Source organism: Pteropus vampyrus, unplaced genomic scaffold, assembly GCF_000151845.1.
Source record: "Pteropus vampyrus isolate Shadow unplaced genomic scaffold, Pvam_2.0 Scaffold80, whole genome shotgun sequence".
In the NCBI taxonomy this organism is placed as follows: Eukaryota; Metazoa; Chordata; class Mammalia; order Chiroptera; family Pteropodidae; genus Pteropus; species Pteropus vampyrus.
Window position 1 is genome coordinate 6533602 of NW_011888861.1, and position 22277 is coordinate 6555878.

General features: G+C 41.5%; 1 protein-coding gene across 8 annotated transcripts in view; it reads right to left on the bottom strand.

Annotated features, from left to right (window-relative positions):
- Nucleotides 1-22277, bottom strand: part of PHACTR1 (phosphatase and actin regulator 1) — a 525402-nt gene that overhangs the window by 9345 nt on the left and 493780 nt on the right. For all 8 annotated transcript variants that reach the window (XM_011362890.2, XM_023532264.1, XM_023532263.1 and 5 more), the window contains one exon: nucleotides 3537-3592. In XM_011362890.2, the coding sequence (XP_011361192.1) occupies nucleotides 3537-3592 (56 nt within the window). The remainder of the gene's footprint in view (nucleotides 1-3536; nucleotides 3593-22277) is intronic.

Genomic DNA, 22277 nt, shown 5'->3' on the forward strand with positions numbered 1-22277 from the left:
CCACTAGAAGAAACAATGGCAGTTTCGAGCAGAATTCAGGCCTGTGAGTGAAACCTCCAGTGGCATGATTTGGCTGGCTGTAGAGATCAAGATCTTGCATGAGGGCAGTACCAGAAATGCCCACGGCCTGCCATGGGCTGAGGTCGCCAGAGGTCCCCGCTGCAGCTTGCCCCACAGTGCCCCCAAACCACCCACGGTGGGGCTCCTTCCTTTGGATTTAAAGATCTCATCTCTCCCTCTCAGAGCACCCTTTAAAAATGCCAATTTCATTTGGATAAAAACCCATTAAACTAGTCAGCCTCCATTAACATCTCAGTATGAACTAATCTGTCAAAGATAAGTTGGGAGGCAGACAGCAAGACCCAGAAGAAGGGAGACCCCAGACAGCTGCATACAGGTGGGAGGAAGGGAAGGAAAAGTCTAGTCTGGATGGTGGGTGTTCAGGAGGCAGTTTGAGGCACTTGATTGACATGGACAAACTCACAGAATTAGAGAGACCAATGAGTCTACCACTCCCAGTTTGTAAATGAGGATGTGAAAGTCCAGGGGAGTTAAGTGGCTGGTCCGTCATACGCTACATGGCTAATTAGTTAGACAAATAGTCCAGCTTTTTTTTTTTTCCTCTCACTCAAAGATATTGCTTCTTCCCCCCTGTCACATTTTGCTTGGGGCTGACCCTCCTCCTTATTACTGGTGACCAGCTTCAGAATCTAGTTAGGGCTCTCTCTCTCTACAGGTCCTTTTCCAAGTCACGAATGTCAGCATTCTGTGACAGATCATGGAACTGCCAGCTCCTATATATGTTTCGGAGGTCCCTCTCAGGGGTGGGCCTCCAAGACCACCTATGGAATCTATACCTTTAGTTCCAAGCCATTTACAAACCCAGGGTCAGGTTTTCTCAGGCCAAGAGTACCAAGGCAATCTCATTAGGCAACTGGGAAGAGAGGCCAGGAAAAGCCCATGATGTCATCACCTGCTGCCACCAACAGAGTGTGCTCATTATGTGCTCAGATGTGCACAGTGCCTCATTGGCTGCTGAACAGAGCAAGCATTGGCCTGCAGTGCTGGACAGGGTGGGGCTGAAAGTCAGGCCCAGACTCAGGCTTCACTACAGAGCCCTGATGCCTCTGTGTACCTTCTCTAGCACCCTCAGGGAGACACTTCTTCAAATGAGCTAAAGCTCAAAATTTAAGTTTTAGAATAATTTTTTTGAGGATGTTTTCTTAGACCACTGAAAATTTCTCATTTCACCATCAGAATCGATGGACAGAAAAAAAAAAAAAAGAAAAACATATTTAGGAAAACGAAGTCCCTGAATGCAGGGGTAGAATAAGAACCAGTCAGGGACAATTAATTCATTTCCAAAAAGGTCTGGAACTGGGAAATGATCAAGCCGTTTGGATTTGGTCAGGTAGTTCTTTAATTTGTAGCTATTTGAATAGGACAAGAAGGAAGAGGAAATAGAATAGAAGGGAACAAGGGAACAATCTTTTAAGCTGCTTTGGTCCCCTGAATCTAAGCCCCTTGGGCTTACTCGACATAAGTAACTGTCTCTACGATTTGAGTATCTTTCTGGATGGCAATAAAAACCCAACACAAAGAACCAGCCCGTAATCTCCCAGGGATGTGGTTAAGCAGGAAGGGGGAGCTGGTGTCCTCAGCAAGCCAGAGGTGAGCTGAGGATTTGACACCTTCTCTTTCTAAAACCCTCGTCTTCGCTGACAGAAGCACTGTTTTCTGAAACCCGAACGATCCTGTAGAAGTTTTTAGCTTCTTTCAGTTTAGGAGTCAAGGTAAGAGATCACAAGTACAGTCTGGCCCCATGACTCAATTTACAGAGATTCCTTTAGAAGACAACAGATCTGTGTTAGGCCTGTGTGTATGGGTGAAGCAGCAGAGGGAGAAGGAAGCACATTTGCCTGATTTGTGATTTTAGAATAAATGGACACCTTTCTGTTTTTCTTTATCTCTAACAATGAAGAGTGTATAATAGATCAGGTATCAGGTTGGGGCAGAAAAGGAAACGTGACACAGGCCAAGTGCTTCCTCGACCATGGAAATCATCTGAAAAGGTTCTAATTCTCTTTGACAGCATATTAAGCTTAGAAGCTCTAATGGCACCCATCGGTTAAAAAAATATGCACATAAATTCCTAGAGACCTAGGAAATATGTGAGGTGTACTCAAGACTGAGGAAGGCCAATCCTGAAGAGAATACCCCATGAGAGGTGGGGAAGTGGTGTCTGGCCTGGCTCAGGGAGGGAACGCGTAAGTGAAGGCAAACATCATGCAGGTGGCTGCTGTGGTGGGTCTGCCCACCCACACACCTCCCACTACAGACTTCCCAGGGGAGATTCAACAGCTCACCCTCAGTAAACTATTCCATACTGACGAGGTCAGGAGATCACAGTGAAGAGGGGTAGAAAGTAAAATCAAGAACATTTTAGTTTGGCCTAAGCGGAAATACCCACCCATGCAAACTGAGGTTTCACATGATTGCAGCGTGTGTATGTGTGTGCATGTGCGCGTGTGCGCGTGTGCGCACGGGCACGTGAGCACAAACATAAAATAGCATTTCTATGAAATTCTGCATAGAGTATATTTCTCTCTTCTGCGAGGTTAGAAGGGGATGTGCACGTGGGAAGAAAGGGTTGCGAATTAAACTAAATATTATTTGTCGACCACCTTGAGGAAAGTGTCGGTGAGAGTGATAGTAAGGACCGAGCAGAATGTTAGCAGAAGTTTTACTTTTTGATAATTCAATATCTCCCACTAAATTGAGGCACAATGGTATTCATGAGACGCTTGATTTCTTTTATAATATATATAATTATAATATATATGATATAATCTATATATTAAGCACCAAGTGGATTTTCTGTATGTATTCAAATATCTCTAAGTCCTAAATCAAACAAAGGACTCATTTATATTTTCTGTCCACAACCGCAGTGACAACCAGTGTTCCTTGTACGAGAGCATGAGGCAGGCACACCATCGGCCAGCTGTGGGGGTCCTGAGAGATGCGCACGAAGCATTTCTCCTTGGAAATGCTTTCTTAGACTTTAAATTTAGCTTTCAAAGAAAAGGAGGGGAGATTTGATCAACAGCAGCCAGCTGCAATGGAAAGTCACATTTTCTAGTCCCAGGTTTCAAGTGGCTCTTTGCCTTATTTTAACCATCAACATATTTGTAATTTTTAAGCCAATTTTGATTTAAAGGTGACCAAACTCCTTTAAAATCATTTAATAAGTTCTCACACAATCAAATTTCAGCTTCTTTCTGACTTTATAGCCCACCGAAGGGAAGGTGGTTGCAGCATACTGTGAGCTTCTAATGAGCCAAGTAGATTCGAATTTGCCCTCTCTGTAGGGAGGTTGTCTTGGATGTTCCAACATATACGATGGAGCCTCAGCCACCAGAGGCATTCTCAATCATTTCCACACAGGCACAAGGGACAAATCTTGTGGCCTATGATTAAATTATAACTAAAGCCACTGCCACACCTCAGGAATTGCCACAGGCTTAGTCACTTACGTTTCAAAATGTTCCTCTGCTCCAACTCCTCTGCAGTCGGCCTCTGGCTCAGCCGCCTACGGAAAAAATCCAGGAAAAGTTTTTGGACCATATCATATCCTCCTTGGGTCATTAATCTCCCCAGCCCTTGTAGATACATGAGACAGAGCCAGTGGCTGGAGCTGTTGTTCCATCGTGGGCTCCGCAGGACTGACTTTCACCACCAACGCCTCCTCAGTTCCTCAATTTCAACCCCTGGAAAGGCGCCATACGTCATGTCACGCAGAACTGACCCTCCTCCTTCCTCCCTTCATGCCCCTCCCCAGCCCTGCTCCTCCGGTGCCTGCGGGCAAGTGGACTCTTCACAGAAGTCCCTTTCTTTCCTTGTGGCCTCCTAACTTTGGGACCTTGGCCTCTGCCTTTCTTCCCCAACCCTGAGGTTAGAGCTTGCTTCTCGCCATGTTTGTGCAGACCCAGTTAGAATATAGAGTCCCATGGTCCCGGGGAGATGTGAGAGAGCCTGTCTCATCTGCAAAGAACAATAGCTGCTCTTCTTCTTGTCCCCACCCGTCATCACTCAGTCTTATTAGACATGGAATGACAAATGAACAGGAACAGAAGTGACACTCCTATTATCTAGTAATTTAGCCATAACAAGTGAAACACAGCAAGGGCACGAACTTGCTATGATGCAACAGCAGGGGGTGGAGACAGACAATGTGCGGGTACCATGTAGTGACAGAAGTCACCAGAGAATGGGAAGGGCACCAAAGAGGAGAACTACATGCTCGAATGCCAGTATAAAGTTTCAGGAATGGTCAACACAAACATGGTGGGCCTCAGCATTCACAGAGGAATTTGTATTTTTGAAGCTCTTGTAAATTATTTCACAACCTGCAATTATTCAGCATTCTGCTTCACCTATTGGGATGAAGTATGTGTGAGATGAGAAAAGTATGGAAGGAGTTTGAGGCTTCTTGAAGTCCTCCACTGGGACCTACGGGGTAGAAAGTTCTCCTTGTAGTAGAGGTTCTAGTCCTTCCCCAAATATTGGCAACTAGTATCTATAGTTGGCAAGACCTTTACATCATGGAATCTGAAGAGAGACTTAGAGTGAAAATATGAAGTCCATGCAGTTGCCAAGTATAAACATTTTAAATTCAATGCTTATTGTCACTTGTAGTTCTTTGTCATGCTGGGCCAGAAAACAATTCTGTAATGCCCCAATATCATCACCACATATGCTGTAGACAGGTAGGAGTGGGCTTAAATGCCAGAGATTTTTAGTACGATGCCTAAATCTATAGCACCCTGGAAACTGCTGGAAATTGTATTCCAAAGTGTTTTAAGTTTATAAGGACATTCTCACGTTCATTATTCATTTTTTTTCCCCTCAAAAGATCCCTTAAAAGCATTATTAATCCCTATTGATGGGGGCCAGCTTCATATTTGGAAATTCACAATATCAGAGGTTCTAAATTTGGACTCAGCAGTCTCGAAGTCCTTTCTGAACTAGCATTCTGATACTGCAGCAGGAAACTTGAGATTATACAACTGAGCACACTGGTGTCATAGGTCTGGAATGCAGTCACTGACTCCACTTAGAATGAGCTTCTTAGAGGCTCTCCCTCACCTTCTAATTTATGTTCCCCAAGAATACTTGTTCTTATGAGGATGCACAGCTACCTTGATGGGACCAATTGGTAAAACCCAGCCATTAAATAAAGCTACAGTTTTTGGGGCAGTGTGTTTTGAACAAGCCCTCCAGATTCAAGGTAGAGCTTGCATCTTGGAAGTTGGGTCAATGTTTTGGCAACTTACACCTAAAAGTGTCTGCAGATTATTTGCCCGTTGGCTTGTGCTAAGCAGGCCATCCATTCCATTACCAGCCACGCTGCCTGGTTCTGTGCTGGCTTTTTCTTTTTGTCTTTCTTATGGGTCATGTTTGGAGAGGAAAAAACAATGAGTGACTCAACTAATAATCAAAGAAAATCCTATTATTAATCAGGCATCCTTTTAGTCAAACACACGTGATTTCAAATGAGGCCCTTTATTTATGTTTCATTTCTCTTGAAAGGGTCTGAGAACCTCAAGGCTAATCATAGCTATAAAATGTGGTTAAGCCCTCTCGAGGGGAATGTGCTATAATTAGCTATTTTGAATTTAAGAAATGAGATTTGGTAAGAAAATGATACTGTGGCATTGCAACGACACAGCACAAAACAACTCAAGAGTTAGGGGGTTTGGGTTCTAGTTCTGGCTTTGCTCTGAACATACTTTCCGTGGACAAGAAATTGGACTCTGCTGGGCCTACATTCTTTTTCTGCATACCTTGCCCCAGGTCACACGGCTAGCACATGACAGAGCCAAGACTTAACCCTAGGCGAATATTCTGTCTCTATAGCCTGAATACTCTGGAGTGTATTAGCTTCCTATTGCTGCAGTAACAAATTAGCACATATTTAGTGGCTTTAAATAACACAAACGTATTATCTTACAGTTCTGGTGGTCTGAAGTCCAAAATGCATTTCATTGGGCTAAAATCAAGATGTTAATAGGAGTGTGTTCCTTCTGGAAGAAGGGGATAATCTGTTTCCTTGCCTTGCAGAGGCTGTCTGCATTCCCTGTGCCTCTTCCGGCAGTGTAGCACCTCCCAATCTCTCTGACTCTGACCCTCCTGTCTTCTCTTATAAGGACTCCATGATTACGTTGTGCCCACACAGACAATCCAGAATAATCACCTTATCTCAAAATTTTTAACTTCATTATGGCTGCAAAGTCCCTTTTGCCATGAAAGGTTACATGTTCACAGGTTTGGGGATTAGAGAATGGGTGTCTTTTGGTGGCTGATATTTTGTCTACCACAACCACAATACCACACTAGTCAGAAGTTGCAAACTGATGGTTGCTGGGCTGGATTTGACTCTACAGGTTCTCCCTGGCATACTCAGGGGTTGTGATTTTTCCCACCTGAGTGCCTTTAGATAGGGTATGTGTGTTCATGTTAGCCCTGTCCCCAGCACTCACTCAGATAATACATGTGAGCACAGTGTCATCTCTCTTGCTTTCTTCCTTTCCGATCATTCTTGGCCCCTGTGAGCTTTTGAGCTTGAGTACCTGGATGAGATTACCAAGACATAAGAATCCTAACTTTTGTTTTCCTTTTTTTATCCACCGATCTACTAAGAACTCCATTGAAGACTGAGCACCGACGATTCATAAAGAGCTCACAGCTTAGCGGGGGCATGATAGTAATTAAAATTCGCATGTTAAAATTGGGTCAACAATTTTCAGGAACTAGACTCTAATAAAACGTCCTCAAAACGGTAAGCAAGTTGGACATAATTTAGAGTCTCATGGAAGTTTAGAAGGCACGACATATTCTTGCAGCTTCTCAGCTTGGTTACCTGGAGGGTCAGTCGGATTAGGACATATGTAGAAGTGGGACCAGGTGTTTGGAAAAATCGTGAAGGAGATAGTTTTTGTTGAGGTACGATCTCGATTCTATCCCTGGTAACTTTCCCTTACTCTATGTCAAGACCTTCCATCAAAACCTGTTTTTAAAAGCAAATGCTATATACTCGGCCATATTCAAATATAAATTCATTCTTTCATTCCACAAATTATGTGAGTGCCAGCTCTGGGTCAGGTTCTGTGCTAGTCACTGAGGTACAGTGATGAGCAAAAACAAATGAAATTTCTGCCCTTCTGGAACTTAAAGACTGGAAGGGGCTGTGGGCGGCAGTCAATCATCATATATAGTCACAGAACTAAGTATAAAATGTAACTGCAGTAGGGCACCTGGGGCAGTGATACTAGGATACTACCAAATTAGGTCATCAGGAAAAGCTTCACAGAGGAACTGATACTGTGCCCAGATCTGAAGGATTGAGGGAGCCAGGTTGCTGGAGTGGAAAGAGCAAGGGGAAGAAGAATGGTGGGAAGTGAGGCAGGGGCCAGGCCATGTGGCCCATGTAGGCTGTGTTCAGGATTTTGATTTTTTTTCAAGGAACAATGTGAAGCCACTGAAGAGTTTAAATTTTAAGGTGAGGAGAGAAGCAAATGAACCTTTTAGATTTACAAGAGATCGTGTAGATCATTGTAGAGATTGAAGGGTCGAGGGAAGAATCAGTTTGCGTAGAAGACTTAGAAGGCTATTGCACACCTGGTAGAGGATGGTGGATGCTTGCACTAGTGTATGGTGGTAGATGTGCAAGGTCCTAGTTGATGGACCATGGAGACATAGCATATATGGACAGAGAAGGAAGGAAGAGATAGACAGGTATCTTTTACGTTTTATAACTTACACAACTGGGCAAATGGTAATGCTATTCACTGAGACAGGAATACTCGAAGGGATCCAGGGAATTTGGGGGAGGACAGGGGAAAGACAGAAGGGAACCATGAGTTTCAGTTTGGATCTGTTGAACTGGATGCTTTTGCAACATCAAAGTACAGATGTCAAGTAGGCAGTTGGATACATTGAGCTCAGATGGAGAGAAGAAGTCTAGGCCAATGATAGAAATTTGTGACTAGTCTGCAACAGAGATAATATTTGAAGTCACGAGTGTGGAGAGAGTATGAAATGAGAGGAGGAAGGAGCTTAGGACGGAGCCTTATTAGAATTCCAATATTTAATGCTCATAGGGAGGAAGAGGAACCTGCCAGGTAGTTAGAGGAGGGACAGTACATGGAGGCAGGATAAAAACTAGAAGATCACATCATGGAAGCAAAGTAAGAAGATGAGCATGATCAACAAAAAGTGCTAAGAGCTGCCGAAAGGTCAGATGAGGCCTGAAAAAATATCCACTGGGTTTAGCGTCACGTGGGTCACATGGGTTATTATCAACCTCACCTATCTAGAGCTCTTTCAGGGAGTGCTGGGAACAGAAGCCAGGCTGGAGTGCATTGAGAACAGAGGTGAGAAAATGGACATAACAAGTGTGTAGGACTCTTCTACGAAGCCTGGCTTTGAAGGGGATGAGAGTGTTGGAGTTGAAGGAGGCTCTGGGAAGGTTTATATTTTTTAATTGAAGAGGAATGAACACATTTAATGGAGAGGATTGAGAGTACATGGTGGTTGGTGGAGGTGAAAAGCTAAATATATAAGAAGGGAGAAGGCTCCGCTGATAGCGTAGTAGTCCTGACAGGACAGGAGGGGTTGGGATCCAAGGAACGGAGAAGGCCTTACTTTTCACATGGAGGAGGAGACAGCCCTTTGCTGTGACAAGAGGAAGCAAGATACAGGGTGTCATATGTAGGTTTGTATGTCTGGGTATTGCATTTAATAAGGGAGTTCCCAATGGATGGCTTTTACTTACTCTTTCAAGTTGGACTATGATAAACATGACTTATAGTAGTTTAAAATATAATCTTTTCTTGAGGGGGATGTCTTTGAATGGAGCCAAATTCACAAACCAGAGGAATAAAGCTCTAACTTCAGAATTCTAATCATCAGAATCTTACCGGAGCACCCAGGGCAGCCTGGCATCTTCACCAAGCAAAGCAGCCTCTGCTTGGTTCCTATTAAAATCTCCCTTGTGCAGAAGTATTGGTTCATAGAAAAAGCTAAATAAAAGGGCATAATTACTGTATTAACGAAGTGGTCAACTTTATAATTCCAAGGAGCTGACAACTCCAAGAGTAAAAGTAGAGATGCCTTCGTAATGTATTGTGTCTCTTACCCCCACCTTGCTAATAGATTTAAGTAACTGTGTCTGAATTAGCTTAACATTAAATTAAAAAATTTTTCTTTCTGACTATATATTTAGACATGACCATTGGTAGCAAGGGAAACCTTTTTGGAAGTTAAACATTAATAGAAAATGAGTTATCCCAAAGTAAACATTAAATGTACTTTCAAGTGATCTATTTAAATAGCTTTGCTATTATTATGTATGCGACCCTGGTTTATAAGACATCTCTGAGCAGCAAAATTGTTTCCATGGTTCAAATGATTTCTTCTTTACCATGGACCACAGCTAAATGATTTCCATTTACTGTGAACTGAAAAAATCACAGTTTCCATTTAAATGCCACATGCCATCAATCGCTATATATGAGGCTTCTATTTTCTTTCAACATTCGAGAATGCATCTTGCTTTTTAATAGGCTGAACTCGTCTATACCGGTGACCATAAACAAGCAAACAAACTCTTTCTTTTTTTTGTGCAACAAACAACCCCCCAAACAAACAGCACTTTAGTTTATCCTTGGGAAAAGGAGAATGCTAGGGAATGTAGTGGCGAGATGCTTTAAATATATGCAGAGCAGAGGAGTGTTGTCTTTGTGCATGATGGCATCTCCCCAGAGAAGTGACAAAACCCTTGTAGGTTTTGCTGGTCTGACTGGAGGAGGCCGACAAAGATTCATTCCACTGCACAGCGTTAATGAGCCTTCTGCAGGCTTTAGAACAAGGTCACAGCTTTCATTAGCATTTACAACTGCTTATTGTTTTGAGGGCCCTGATTTTAAAGTTTAGATCTCTGAAGCTGTATCTGCATTTAAGGAAAAAGAAAAGCAGAATTAACTTAGATTTTCTGCATCTCAGCCCCAGAGGGCAGTAATGTTTTTGCAGACAGATGGAAAAAGAAATGCAAAGGTACTCATGGAGAAGGATAGAACACAAGGTCTTCTCTCCTAAGGCAGGAGGAGACAGAGGTTCCCAACAGATGCCCTAGATAGGAAACACAAGTGGAGACAGGCATGGGGGGAGCACTGAATTCTTTCCCCTCCACCTCCTTCAGAACCTTGCCTGAGAAGCTGTCAGTTCCATGACAGCTTCTGGGCTGGGGCATTTCTGTTGTCCTTAGTCACCACTACATCACCAATTTTTAGGAGACCATGGAGAATATAAAAGGTACTCATTTAGTAATTATTTAACCCAGATCCTACCAGTTCTGATGTCACACATGCTCCCTGGATGATCTCATCAACAAGCCTGACTTCAGTTAACATCTAGATGCTGATGATTCCAAAATCTGTACCTCCAGTCGTAGTTTTGAGTTCCAGACCATCTTTCCAATGTCCGCCTTATACTCCTATGGGCTGTCGGACTTAAAGGGTCCCAAATGAATGAATCCATCTTCTTTCCCTCCTGTCTAGATAGTTTGGACTCCCAATGAGCTGCTGCCTAAACAGGAAGCTGGGAATCATCATTTCTGTACTTCTCCTTTGATAGCCGATCAACCACCAAGTTCAGACCATTTCTCATACTATCCGACCACCACCCCCTCAGGAAAGCAGACCACCAGTATCTCTCCTGGTTGCTGCCAGCCTGCCCCACTCCAGTCCTCCTCCACCCCAGACAGAATGGTCTTTATAAAGGTCAAATCTAACCACAACACACACACTCCCTGCTTGAAAACCATGCATGCCTTCCCAGTGCCTGCAGGAGGAAGTCAAAGCATCCAATGGCCTATCAGATTCTTTATGATCTAGCTGCTTGCCAAGAATCTTCCTCATTCTGTCCTTTAGACATAAGGATCTCTTCTTAGTTCCTTCCAGACTTACATGCTTTTCCTTATATCTAACTATTCTTTCCCTTTCTCTTTGTCTGGCTAACTCATGACAATCCCCATCATAGCTTATACCTTAAATATCACTTCCTCTGTTCACTAACCTTTTGTTTAAGGTGGCTCTACAGAATATGGCCATAGTCCTGCATCCCCTGTATCTTGGTGCTTGTTATACCTCCTATTATTGTCTGTCTTGTCCCCAGGATTGAAGCTCTTCAAGGCAGGGCCACATCTGCCCCATTCACCACCAGGGCCAATTCACAGGCTTGTGACCTGGGCAGTTGCACAGGTACCCCTGCCTAGACGGGGCTTGTGTCTTGGGGTTTAATGCTCTGCTGTCATTTTGAAATTTTCAGTAGGTTTTGAGCAAGGAACCTCTTGTTTGCTTGCCATGGAATCCTCAGTGCCTGGTACAGAGTCTGGTAACTGGAGATATTTAATGGTTGTGAAGTAATTAAATGAATGCAGTCTCATTACTATTCATTGTCTTTAACCTTTCTCTCTCTTCTAGTTCTTTCCCTAAGGCAAACAAATGTTTTCTTCGTTAGAAATAAGACATAACCAAACAACAACACTGGCACCATCCTCTTAACCCCACTTCTTCCCCCAGGAAATTCCCATCTCTTGCCTACCCTTGGCTGCCAGACCTCTCAAAAGACCCATCATATTCAGCTTCTGTCCACACTACTCTATTGCACCGATTCTCAACCTGGAATGCTTTTGTCACGCCCCACCTCCTGGTACATTTGGCAACATGTGGAGACACTTTTGGTTGTCATGATTGTAGAGTGTGCTACTGGTATCTAGTGGGTTAGAGCTCAGTGATGCTGCTAAATATCCTATGATGCACAGAACAGCCCCCACACAAAAAATCATATGGTCCAAAGCAACTACAGTGCTAAGGTAGAGAAACCTTGCTCTACTGAATCATTTCTTGCCATGGTCATGGATAATTTAATTGCCAAGTCCAGTGGCCTCTGTAGAGCCATCGTTTTGCTTGACCTTTCTCTATCATATGATGCCTTTGATTAATAGAAACTTCTTGAACCTTTTTCTTCTCAAGGTTTTCAGAGGTCTCGCATCTTTGTCTACCTCTTTAGTTCCTTCTCTTCAGCAGGTTTCACGTATGATGAAAGCCCCAAGGTGGCTTCAGGGATAGTACAATGCATGCCAGTGACTATCATGGGTCACTACTTCACAGATGTGAGACCTAGGATGAGCTGGCGTTTGTCTGTAAGCCTCAGCATTTTCATCTCTGGGCATCTTCTGATGGCCAGTCTCTGCCAGACTTCTAAGAATTTTGGTGCTGAGAAGGGGCAAAGAAGGAGGAGGGGGAATGGAAGGCTGTGGATAGATTGTTTCACATCTCTGCTAACAGCTTTCGATGGCTTGACATTGCACTAAGAATAAAGTTTATTTTGTGATAACATGGATGCACCTAGAGGGTATTAGGCTAAGTGAAATAAGTCAGACAGAGAAAGACAAATACCACATGATTTCACTTCTATGTGGAATCTAAAGAATAAAATAAACAAACAAAACAGAAACAGACTCATAGATAGCAAACTGATGGCTGCCAGATAGGATTTGGATTACGGGACTAGGTGAAAAAGGTAAAAGGATTAAGAAATACAAATTAATAGTTACAAAACAGTCATAGGGATGTAAAGTACAAAGAATATAGTGAATAATATCATAATAACTATTTATGGTACCTGATGGGCACTAGACTTATTGGGGGATCACTTTGTAAATTATATAAATGTCTAACCACAATGTTGTAAACCTGAAACTAATATAAAATAATATTGAATGTCAAGTATAGTTGAAAAATAAAAAGTAAATAAATTTTTAAAAAGGAATAAAGTTCAAACTCCCTCCTCGTCATGTCCTACATTGCCCCTGTCGTGTGGCCTCCATATTTTGTTCACCTTCGCTCCCTTATTCAACCTTGAGATAACCCAGTCACACACCCATTGTTTAGGGAAGCGGTGATGCCTACCACACCAAACTAGAGGCTGCCTCTGCTGTGTTCCCTTACCTTGATCATGGCCTCATCCATTACACTGATAATATCCATTTACATGAAGAGTTTCTCAATTAGACTGAGAATGCCCCAAAGGCACAAATTATGTCTTATTTATCTCTGTGTTTCTAGACTTAATACAGTGCCTGGCACACAGGAAAGGCTTGACTGATTTTTGATGATTAAATAACTTAATAATTCTCTAATGCAGAATTGTGCCCTTGGGTATGACCAGAATTCTGGGCCTGCATGAAGGTGTCCCTGCCACCAGAGAGATTCCTCTGGGAAGGCTGAAGGGCGGTTTTGCTTTTGTATCTCAGTACTATGCTCGTGTACCTCTTCTCTCTGCAAACTAGGCAACACATTCTTAAAATTGTTGATCCATGCACCTGACTCTTGCCAGGAATTTTAGTCAATAATTTTTAATTTTCCCCTTACCATTATTCTCTTCAAGCTATTCAATAGCCTGGCTATAGCATAGGAAAGAGCACAGACAGGGAAAAGAGACTGGGATCCAGAATCCTGCCTCCCGGGCTGCCTCCACCATTAAGCAGAAGGTCGCTCAGGCACATTACATGGCTTTACTTCTCTGTATCCCAGTGTTGCCATGTGACAAATGGCTATAAAAACAACCTAGACTGCCTGCTGCCAAAAGTGTTGAGAGGACTGAATGAGAATGAGATGTGAAAGTCCCCTTTCAAAATAAGTATAAAATGTAAAATGTTATTTTTGGTAACTTGAAAAAAGCCTCTTATCTCAGATAAACAAGTTACTCTTAAAAAAAGAAATATTTTGGGCTTTATTTATTGGAGGTTGTGGCCCCAGTGTGAGGCCCATGGTATTACAAGAGAAGATCATTATAATAAGGTATAATGAGATTATAAGATAAGGTATTGTGAGGTAATAATTATGGAAAGCATTGAAGTTATGCTGGTTGTGTTGAGTTGAAATTAGTTTGGGAATAACAGTGGGAGTGTGTGTGTTGCTGGGCATGAAACCCATTAAAAAATAAACCAACAGTACAAAAACCAAGAGCCTATATAGTGAACACTTTTGGTGTTATTAGGATCAGTAGACATAAACTCAATATTAGCAATTAGTATGACTGCACTTGGAAAGAGTTATCTGAGTTATTACAGTAGAAATTAAGATAGCTGATGAAGTTAACCAAAGAACATATTCATTTCAATAAGGCCATTTTACTTAAAGAATCAATCAAAACGAATGCTAAAACAATATGATGTCAAAAGATAAGGGATGTGGGAATTAAGAAAATGTCCACTATTCTATTACCTTAAAGTGACCGAAGAGATTTGATCACCTTTAGCTTAATCTGCATGAGTTTTTCAGTCCATTGTCTGTTCACACACCCACGCATCCATCCATGCATCCATCCATCCACTCACCCCTTCATCCATCCATTACATACTAGACATTGGTCTAGACCTTCAGAGTGAAGTATAAGAACTAACAATATCAACAAGAATAACTGCGTATAGATGATATAACAAAGTTCTGCCATCAAATATATACTGTTTTATCTTTTGCCATTAGCCTCTCCCCGAAGCATGAAAACTAAAATTTAGCCTTTGCTTGCTTTCTTTTTTTCTAAATCCTTCAATACATAACTCTACTGCATTTCTATTGTAGAAGTTAACATTCTCCCTAGGAACACAAAATATTTTTTAATAACTGTCCATCAGTTTTCAACAAGTTTTATATGGTCTCACAAGAGGTCAAGACAAAAGACTGAGACTGAGGCCGAACTAGTGCATCGATGCCACCCTAATTCCCACACTTCACTAGACTAGTGGGAACAGAAACCATTCTCCAGTTGTAACTTCACACTCATCCTTGGTTCTCCTCCTATAGCATTTCGTTTATTTTCCTCATCTCTGCCATTTTTGTGGTTTCTGAATGAGTGTTCTCAATCACGTACCACATCAAGATAACCTGTGCTACCTTTGGCTGGCCACATCCTTGACTAATTAAATCAGAATATATTATGGAAGAGCTTGGTCACTGACACTTATTTTTTTTAAAGCCTCCCGGGTAATTCGAACATGCACTCAGGATTGTGAAGCATTCCTTTAAATCCGTGCCTCAGACAGTGTGGTTCTTGGGCCAGCAGCATCACATCATCTGGGAACTCTTTAACCAATCAAATTCTTGGGCTCCAGATTGACCAAATCAGAAACTCTGGGAATGGAGCTCAGCAGTCAGTGTTGTTTTAATACAGGAGACGGCCACACAGGAATCTCCAAGGGATTCAAGTGCACATTAAAGTGTGAGAACAAGGGCTTTAGGTGGTATCAAATGGTGGAGGAGGCTGCTTCCATAGCTGGACGGGGCTGGGGTAGAGGTGAGTAGGTAGGTTTAGAGAGCATGTGAAGATTTGGAGATATTCTGTATATCCTAGAAGAAGTTTGGTTGTTATTAACTTTAATGGAGTGAGAGAGATCACTGAGCAATGAAGAGAGAAATGGAGTGGGCAAGATGTTGGCCTCCATCTACAGGAGGAAGAACTGAGGTTTATTTTCTATTTTGTGGAAATAAGATCCTGAAGGAGTTAACATCCACAATTGAGAAAAATGGGTTAAACGCTTATTTAGTATTTATTTCAATTTAGTCCTATTCAATTCAATATGAATCAAGATATATCTGTTGAACATTTTCCAAATAAGGTGCTAGGTACATGGGAATAAAAAAGATAAATATGATATAATAAAACTTTGTGGAGTTACAGATTCAGAACTTACCTCCTCTCTTAACCATGTAAAGTACAAAGAATATAGTGAATAATATCATAATAACTATTTATGGTACCTGATGGGCACTAGACTTATTGGGGGATCACTTTGTAAATTATATAAATGTCTAACCACAATGTTGTAAACCTGAAACTAATATAAAATAATATTGAATGTCAAGTATAGTTGAAAAATAAAAAGTAAATAAATTTTTAAAAAGGAATAATTTCAAACTCCCTCCTCGTCATGTCCTACATTGCCCCTGTCGTGTGGCCTCCATATTTTGTTCACCTTCGCTCCCTTATTCAACCTTGAGATAACCCAGTCACACACCCATTGTTTAGGGAAGCGGTGATGCCTACCACACCAAACTAGAGGCTGCCTCTGCTGTGTTCCCTTACCTTGATCATGGCCTCATCCATTACACTGACAATATCCATTTACATGAAGAGTTTCTCAATTAGACTGAGAATGCCCCAAAGGCACAAATTATGTCTTATTTATCTCTGTGTTTCTAGACTTAATACAGTGCCTGGCACACAGGAAAGGCTTGACTGATTTTTGATGATTAAATAACTTAATAATTCTCTAATGCAGAATTGTGCCCTTGGGTATGACCAGAATTCTGGGCCTGCATGAAGGTGTCCCTGCCACCAGAGAGATTCCTCTGGGAAGGCTGAAGGGCGGTTTTGCTTTTGTATCTCAGTACTATGCTCGTGTACCTCTTCTCTCTGCAAACTAGGCAATACATTCTTAAAATTGTTGATCCATGCACCTGACTCTTGCCAGGAATTTTAGTCAATAATTTTTAATTTTCCCCTTACCATTATTCTCTTCAAGCTATTCAATAGCCTGGCTATAGCATAGGAAAGAGCACAGACAGGGAAAAGAGACTGGGATCCAGAATCCTGCCTCCCGGGCTGCCTCCACCATTAAGCAGAAGGTCGCTCAGGCACATTACATGGCTTTACTTCTCTGTATCCCAGTGTTGCCATGTGACAAATGGCTATAAAAACAACCTAGACTGCCTGCTGCCAAAAGTGTTGAGAGGACTGAATGAGAATGAGATGTGAAAGTCCCCTTTCAAAATAAGTATAAAATGTAAAATGTTATTTTTGGTAACTTGAAAAAAGCCTCTTATCTCAGATAAACAAGTTACTCTTAAAAAAAGAAATATTTTGGGCTTTATTTATTGGAGGTTGTGGCCCCAGTGTGAGGCCCATGGTATTACAAGAGAAGATCATTATAATAAGGTATAATGAGATTATAAGATAAGGTATTGTGAGGTAATAATTATGGAAAGCATTGAAGTTATGCTGGTTGTGTTGAGTTGAAATTAGTTTGGGAATAACAGTGGGAGTGTGTGTGTTGCTGGGCATGAAACCCATTAAAAAATAAACCAACAGTACAAAAACCAAGAGCCTATATAGTGAACACTTTTGGTGTTATTAGGATCAGTAGACATAAACTCAATATTAGCAATTAGTATGACTGCACTTGGAAAGAGTTATCTGAGTTATTACAGTAGAAATTAAGATAGCTGATGAAGTTAACCAAAGAACATATTCATTTCAATAAGGCCATTTTACTTAAAGAATCAATCAAAACGAATGCTAAAACAATATGATGTCAAAAGATAAGGGATGTGGGAATTAAGAAAATGTCCACTATTCTATTACCTTAAAGTGACCGAAGAGATTTGATCACCTTTAGCTTAATCTGCATGAGTTTTTCAGTCCATTGTCTGTTCACACACCCACGCATCCATCCATGCATCCATCCATCCACTCACCCCTTCATCCATCCATTACATACTAGACATTGGTCTAGACCTTCAGAGTGAAGTATAAGAACTAACAATATCAACAAGAATAACTGCGTATAGATGATATAACAAAGTTCTGCCATCAAATATATACTGTTTTATCTTTTGCCATTAGCCTCTCCCCGAAGCATGAAAACTAAAATTTAGCCTTTGCTTGCTTTCTTTTTTTCTAAATCCTTCAATACATAACTCTACTGCATTTCTATTGTAGAAGTTAACATTCTCCCTAGGAACACAAAATATTTTTTAATAACTGTCCATCAGTTTTCAACAAGTTTTATATGGTCTCACAAGAGGTCAAGACAAAAGACTGAGACTGAGGCCGAACTAGTGCATCGATGCCACCCTAATTCCCACACTTCACTAGACTAGTGGGAACAGAAACCATTCTCCAGTTGTAACTTCACACTCATCCTTGGTTCTCCTCCTATAGCATTTCGTTTATTTTCCTCATCTCTGCCATTTTTGTGGTTTCTGAATGAGTGTTCTCAATCACGTACCACATCAAGATAACCTGTGCTACCTTTGGCTGGCCACATCCTTGACTAATTAAATCAGAATATATTATGGAAGAGCTTGGTCACTGACACTTATTTTTTTTAAAGCCTCCCAGGGATTTCGAACATGCACTCAGGATTGTGAAGCATTCCTTTAAATCCGTGCCTCAGACAGTGTGGTTCTTGGGCCAGCAGCATCACATCATCTGGGAACTCTTTAACCAATCAAATTCTTGGGCTCCAGATTGACCAAATCAGAAACTCTGGGAATGGAGCTCAGCAGTCAGTGTTGTTTTAATACAGGAGACGGCCACACAGGAATCTCCAAGGGATTCAAGTGCACATTAAAGTGTGAGAACAAGGGCTTTAGATGGTATCAAATGGTGGAGGAGGCTGCTTCCATAGCTGGACGGGGCTGGGGTAGAGGTGAGTAGGTAGGTTTAGAGAGCATGTGAAGATTTGGAGATATTCTGTATATCCTAGAAGAAGTTTGGTTGTTATTAACTTTAATGGAGTGAGAGAGATCACTGAGCAATGAAGAGAGAAATGGAGTGGGCAAGATGTTGGCCTCCATCTACAGGAGGAAGAACTGAGGTTTATTTTCTATTTTGTGGAAATAAGATCCTGAAGGAGTTAACATCCACAATTTAGAAAAATGGGTTAAACGCTTATTTAGTATTTATTTCAATTTAGTCCTATTCAATTCAATATGAATCAAGATATATCGGTTGAACATTTTCCAAATAAGGTGCTAGGTACATGGGAATAAAAAAGATAAATATGATATAATAAAACTTTGTGGAGTTACAGATTCAGAACTTACCTCCTCTCTTAACCTGATGCATCTGAGAATCTCTCACATATCTATAACTTCTTCATGTAAAAAGAGATGAGCAGTCTATTGCTTTCTTGGTTCTAATGGAAGATGCGACTAACAGTAATTTACATTAATTACACCGAAAAATAGATTCATTTCATTTGTGAACTCTGGTTGTTTGACAGAGGCTGTCTGGAGCTCTGTGTTGAGAAGGATTCTAGAGTCTGCCCACATCATCGTAATTAGTCCTGTGGTAAATAAACCTTCTTTAAGTTATCATAATGAGTAAATAATCTGTTTTCTGTTGGAAACTGGATGGATAGGATGATCACAGTAGGGAAAGTTTTCCTTTCTGATGAGCTACTCAGATGTGAGACACTGAGGAAAAACGGAGGAGAAAGAAACACTTTCTTTGACAGTTGCTTAAACATATCAACTCTGGTGATCAACAGAGTGACAGATCACATTTTGATTAGATTATCTTTGTGCCATTTCTCTTCAGAGGTATAGGATTAAATTGGCAACGGGCTCTAACCAAGAGGGATGAGTTAAGAAAAATATTGAGATGACTTAATACAATATTCCCTGTGTCACATAAACATATAATCTCCAATCTGGACAAATTGTTCCAATTGTTTCTGAGAGTCCCCATTTGATTTTTAACATGTCCCTAAAACAAGTCTTGCTGTTATCCAATGGCATTGGCCATATTTTTTCTTGTATGTATTATGCCCTTCAGTGAGGTCTCCTGCCTTCACTGTTGGAAATGCCACAGGATGACACCTTATCCTTTTACTGCTAAAGGACTCCTGCCCAGCATGAGGGCACAGATGTCCACGTCAGTGGAGCTGACCTCCCACAAGAAAGCAGACCTCTGGTGGACCCAAGCAATGCCCAGCAAATATGCCCACAACAGTCTGAGTCTCAGTGAAAGACCTGATTTAGGCTCAGGCAGGAATGCTGGTTTGCTTGGGCACTCAGAAAATCTTTTGTTAGCTTGAGCCTTACCTAGGTATCCTTGTACTTACTGTCCTTACTTCTTTAAAGAATATTGCTTCTGATGAACACAGATCTCTGGGGCAATGACAAAGAGTGATTCAAATGGAGAGGAAGCTTTGGGGCTCATTGTTGAGTAACTGTCAAGGACAATCACGGTTAGGTTGACAGGCGCAACCCAGACAACACAAAAATGTCATAGAAGATATATTTAATTTATTCATCCAGTCATTCATTCACAAAATATTATAGTTCCAGACCTCCCCATTGCCACTTTTTTTTTTTTGTGCCTCAGTAAACAACATATACAGCCCTTGATTACTTTCCAAACCAAAGAAGGGATGAAAAGTAGAAAATGTGTCCCAAGATGCCTCCTCTCCTGTCCTGCTCCGACTGTGACACCTGGACTCTTCCAGGAGCTACAGAAGATGTGCAACTCATGCTTTTTTAATGTTTACTCTCAAAGGGCCAATCTATCACCCAAGGGCCATCAGCACTTTCCAAGGAAAGGTCAGAGGGTAGAAGGCGAGACAGAAGCTGGGAGACAGCTGGCAGGAATACCAGGTCTCCTTTCCCCTCTTTATTCAGTAGGGCTGCAGCTATTTTCTTCCAGCTGCCTCTCAAAGCCTCTTCTGAGCTTCTATTTCTAGAAAAAATAACAACTCAAGTTCAGATCCCATGCTGTGTGGAAACCTGGAAACACGAAATCCCAGTCTTAAATGCATGAGTTGAGGGGTTTTGGTCACATTCATTTGTAAAGTTTTCTGTAGTTCTCCTTTATTAAAAATCTCATTTCCCCTACTGTCTCTTGATCTATCAAGCCACAATTTTAAATGTAAAGCTTCATTTTTAAACCAATAGCCCTAGAGCCCAAAGGAGTGATATAGTGTAGTCATTTTCATTAATCTCTAAGTGGTTTCCCATGACTGCTAATCTTTCACAAAACATTTTTCTTTATTTGCGATGTAACTAAAAGAACCCCCTACCCCAGACCTTTTCCTTTTCCCTGCAGCATGATGGATTTTAGGACTGTCTGACCAGCCTGGATTTGCATTTTTGCATTCTTTAAAAATATTTTTGTTAATTCTAAAAGGATCAGGCAAGGTGGAATTCTAATAATGAAATGTGTTTATTTGTCCAAAAAAGGATCTATTTATATGGGAAAAGGAAAGAGAAAAAAGAATAGAAAATGGACAGTGATATGGATGCTTCAAATAGACTTTATGTTGATTACATAGGAAACAAATATAAACGATTTCTCACTAATTTCTTGGTCTTATCTACCCAGTGTATCAGGAGACTCCTTGCAAGAGGACATCGTCTTCCCTCAAACATGTTCCTAAAAAGGATCGTAAATTTATAGCACAAACCTATCATATGACTGTTAGCTCCCAGCCTGTTGAATTTTAGACCAAGTCCTCTTCTCTCCCTTATGTTATTTTTGTTTGTTTGTTTGTTTGTTTGATTTTCTCACATTTCGGTCACAAAAGATAAACATCACACACATCTCTCTCTCTCTCTCTCTCTCTCTCACACACACACACACACACACACACACACACACACACACACACGCCTTCACTCTCCTGCATGTGCACTTTGACATGTGAAACTAGAGAGAAATCAAAGACCACAGCCAGACCAGCAAATGCTGAAATGCCCCAATTGGAAGAGCTCAGGGAAAATTTAGGCAGAATCAATTAGCAGCCCTGGGCTGTGACTGTAATATCCCTCACGGGAAGCACCAACAAAACCAACTTCTGAGGTGTAAAATCAACACCCGCCTCCATCCTGAGGGAAACAGCTGACTATACAACATTCCCCTCAGTCAGGAGTGACCCCCTCCTTCCGGGAGGGCCTGACCGTGGCCAGCATCCCAACCCACACGTCTTTAACAAGAGGTCATTGTGTGGCTGAGCTTGTCTGAAAGCGGAATCCTACACACAGCAGACGAAAATGCTCGGCCACTCAGAGCCTTGAAAACCTCCCTTCTCAGCCAGGCCAGCACTCGTGGGAGAACATGAGGAAAGGGCTGGAGATGGTCAACCACAGCAAAGCACAGAGGCTCTTCTCAGTGCCATCTCCTTTCTCTAGTTAGAAGATAGACATTCCTGACGTGTGTGTGTGTGTGTGTGTGTGTGTGTCTGTGTGTAAAAAGTATATATTTTTCCTCATGCAGTAAATATTGTGTAGAGGTTTTGTCCGTCTCCTGTTACCACGGTTTTATACACATCTCACACATCTGTGGTTCTGAAATTTGCTGAAAGGGCCAGTGCGGTGATGAGACAATCTCTCCTCACATCTGTGTGACTCTTGACTTAGGTTTCACCTGTA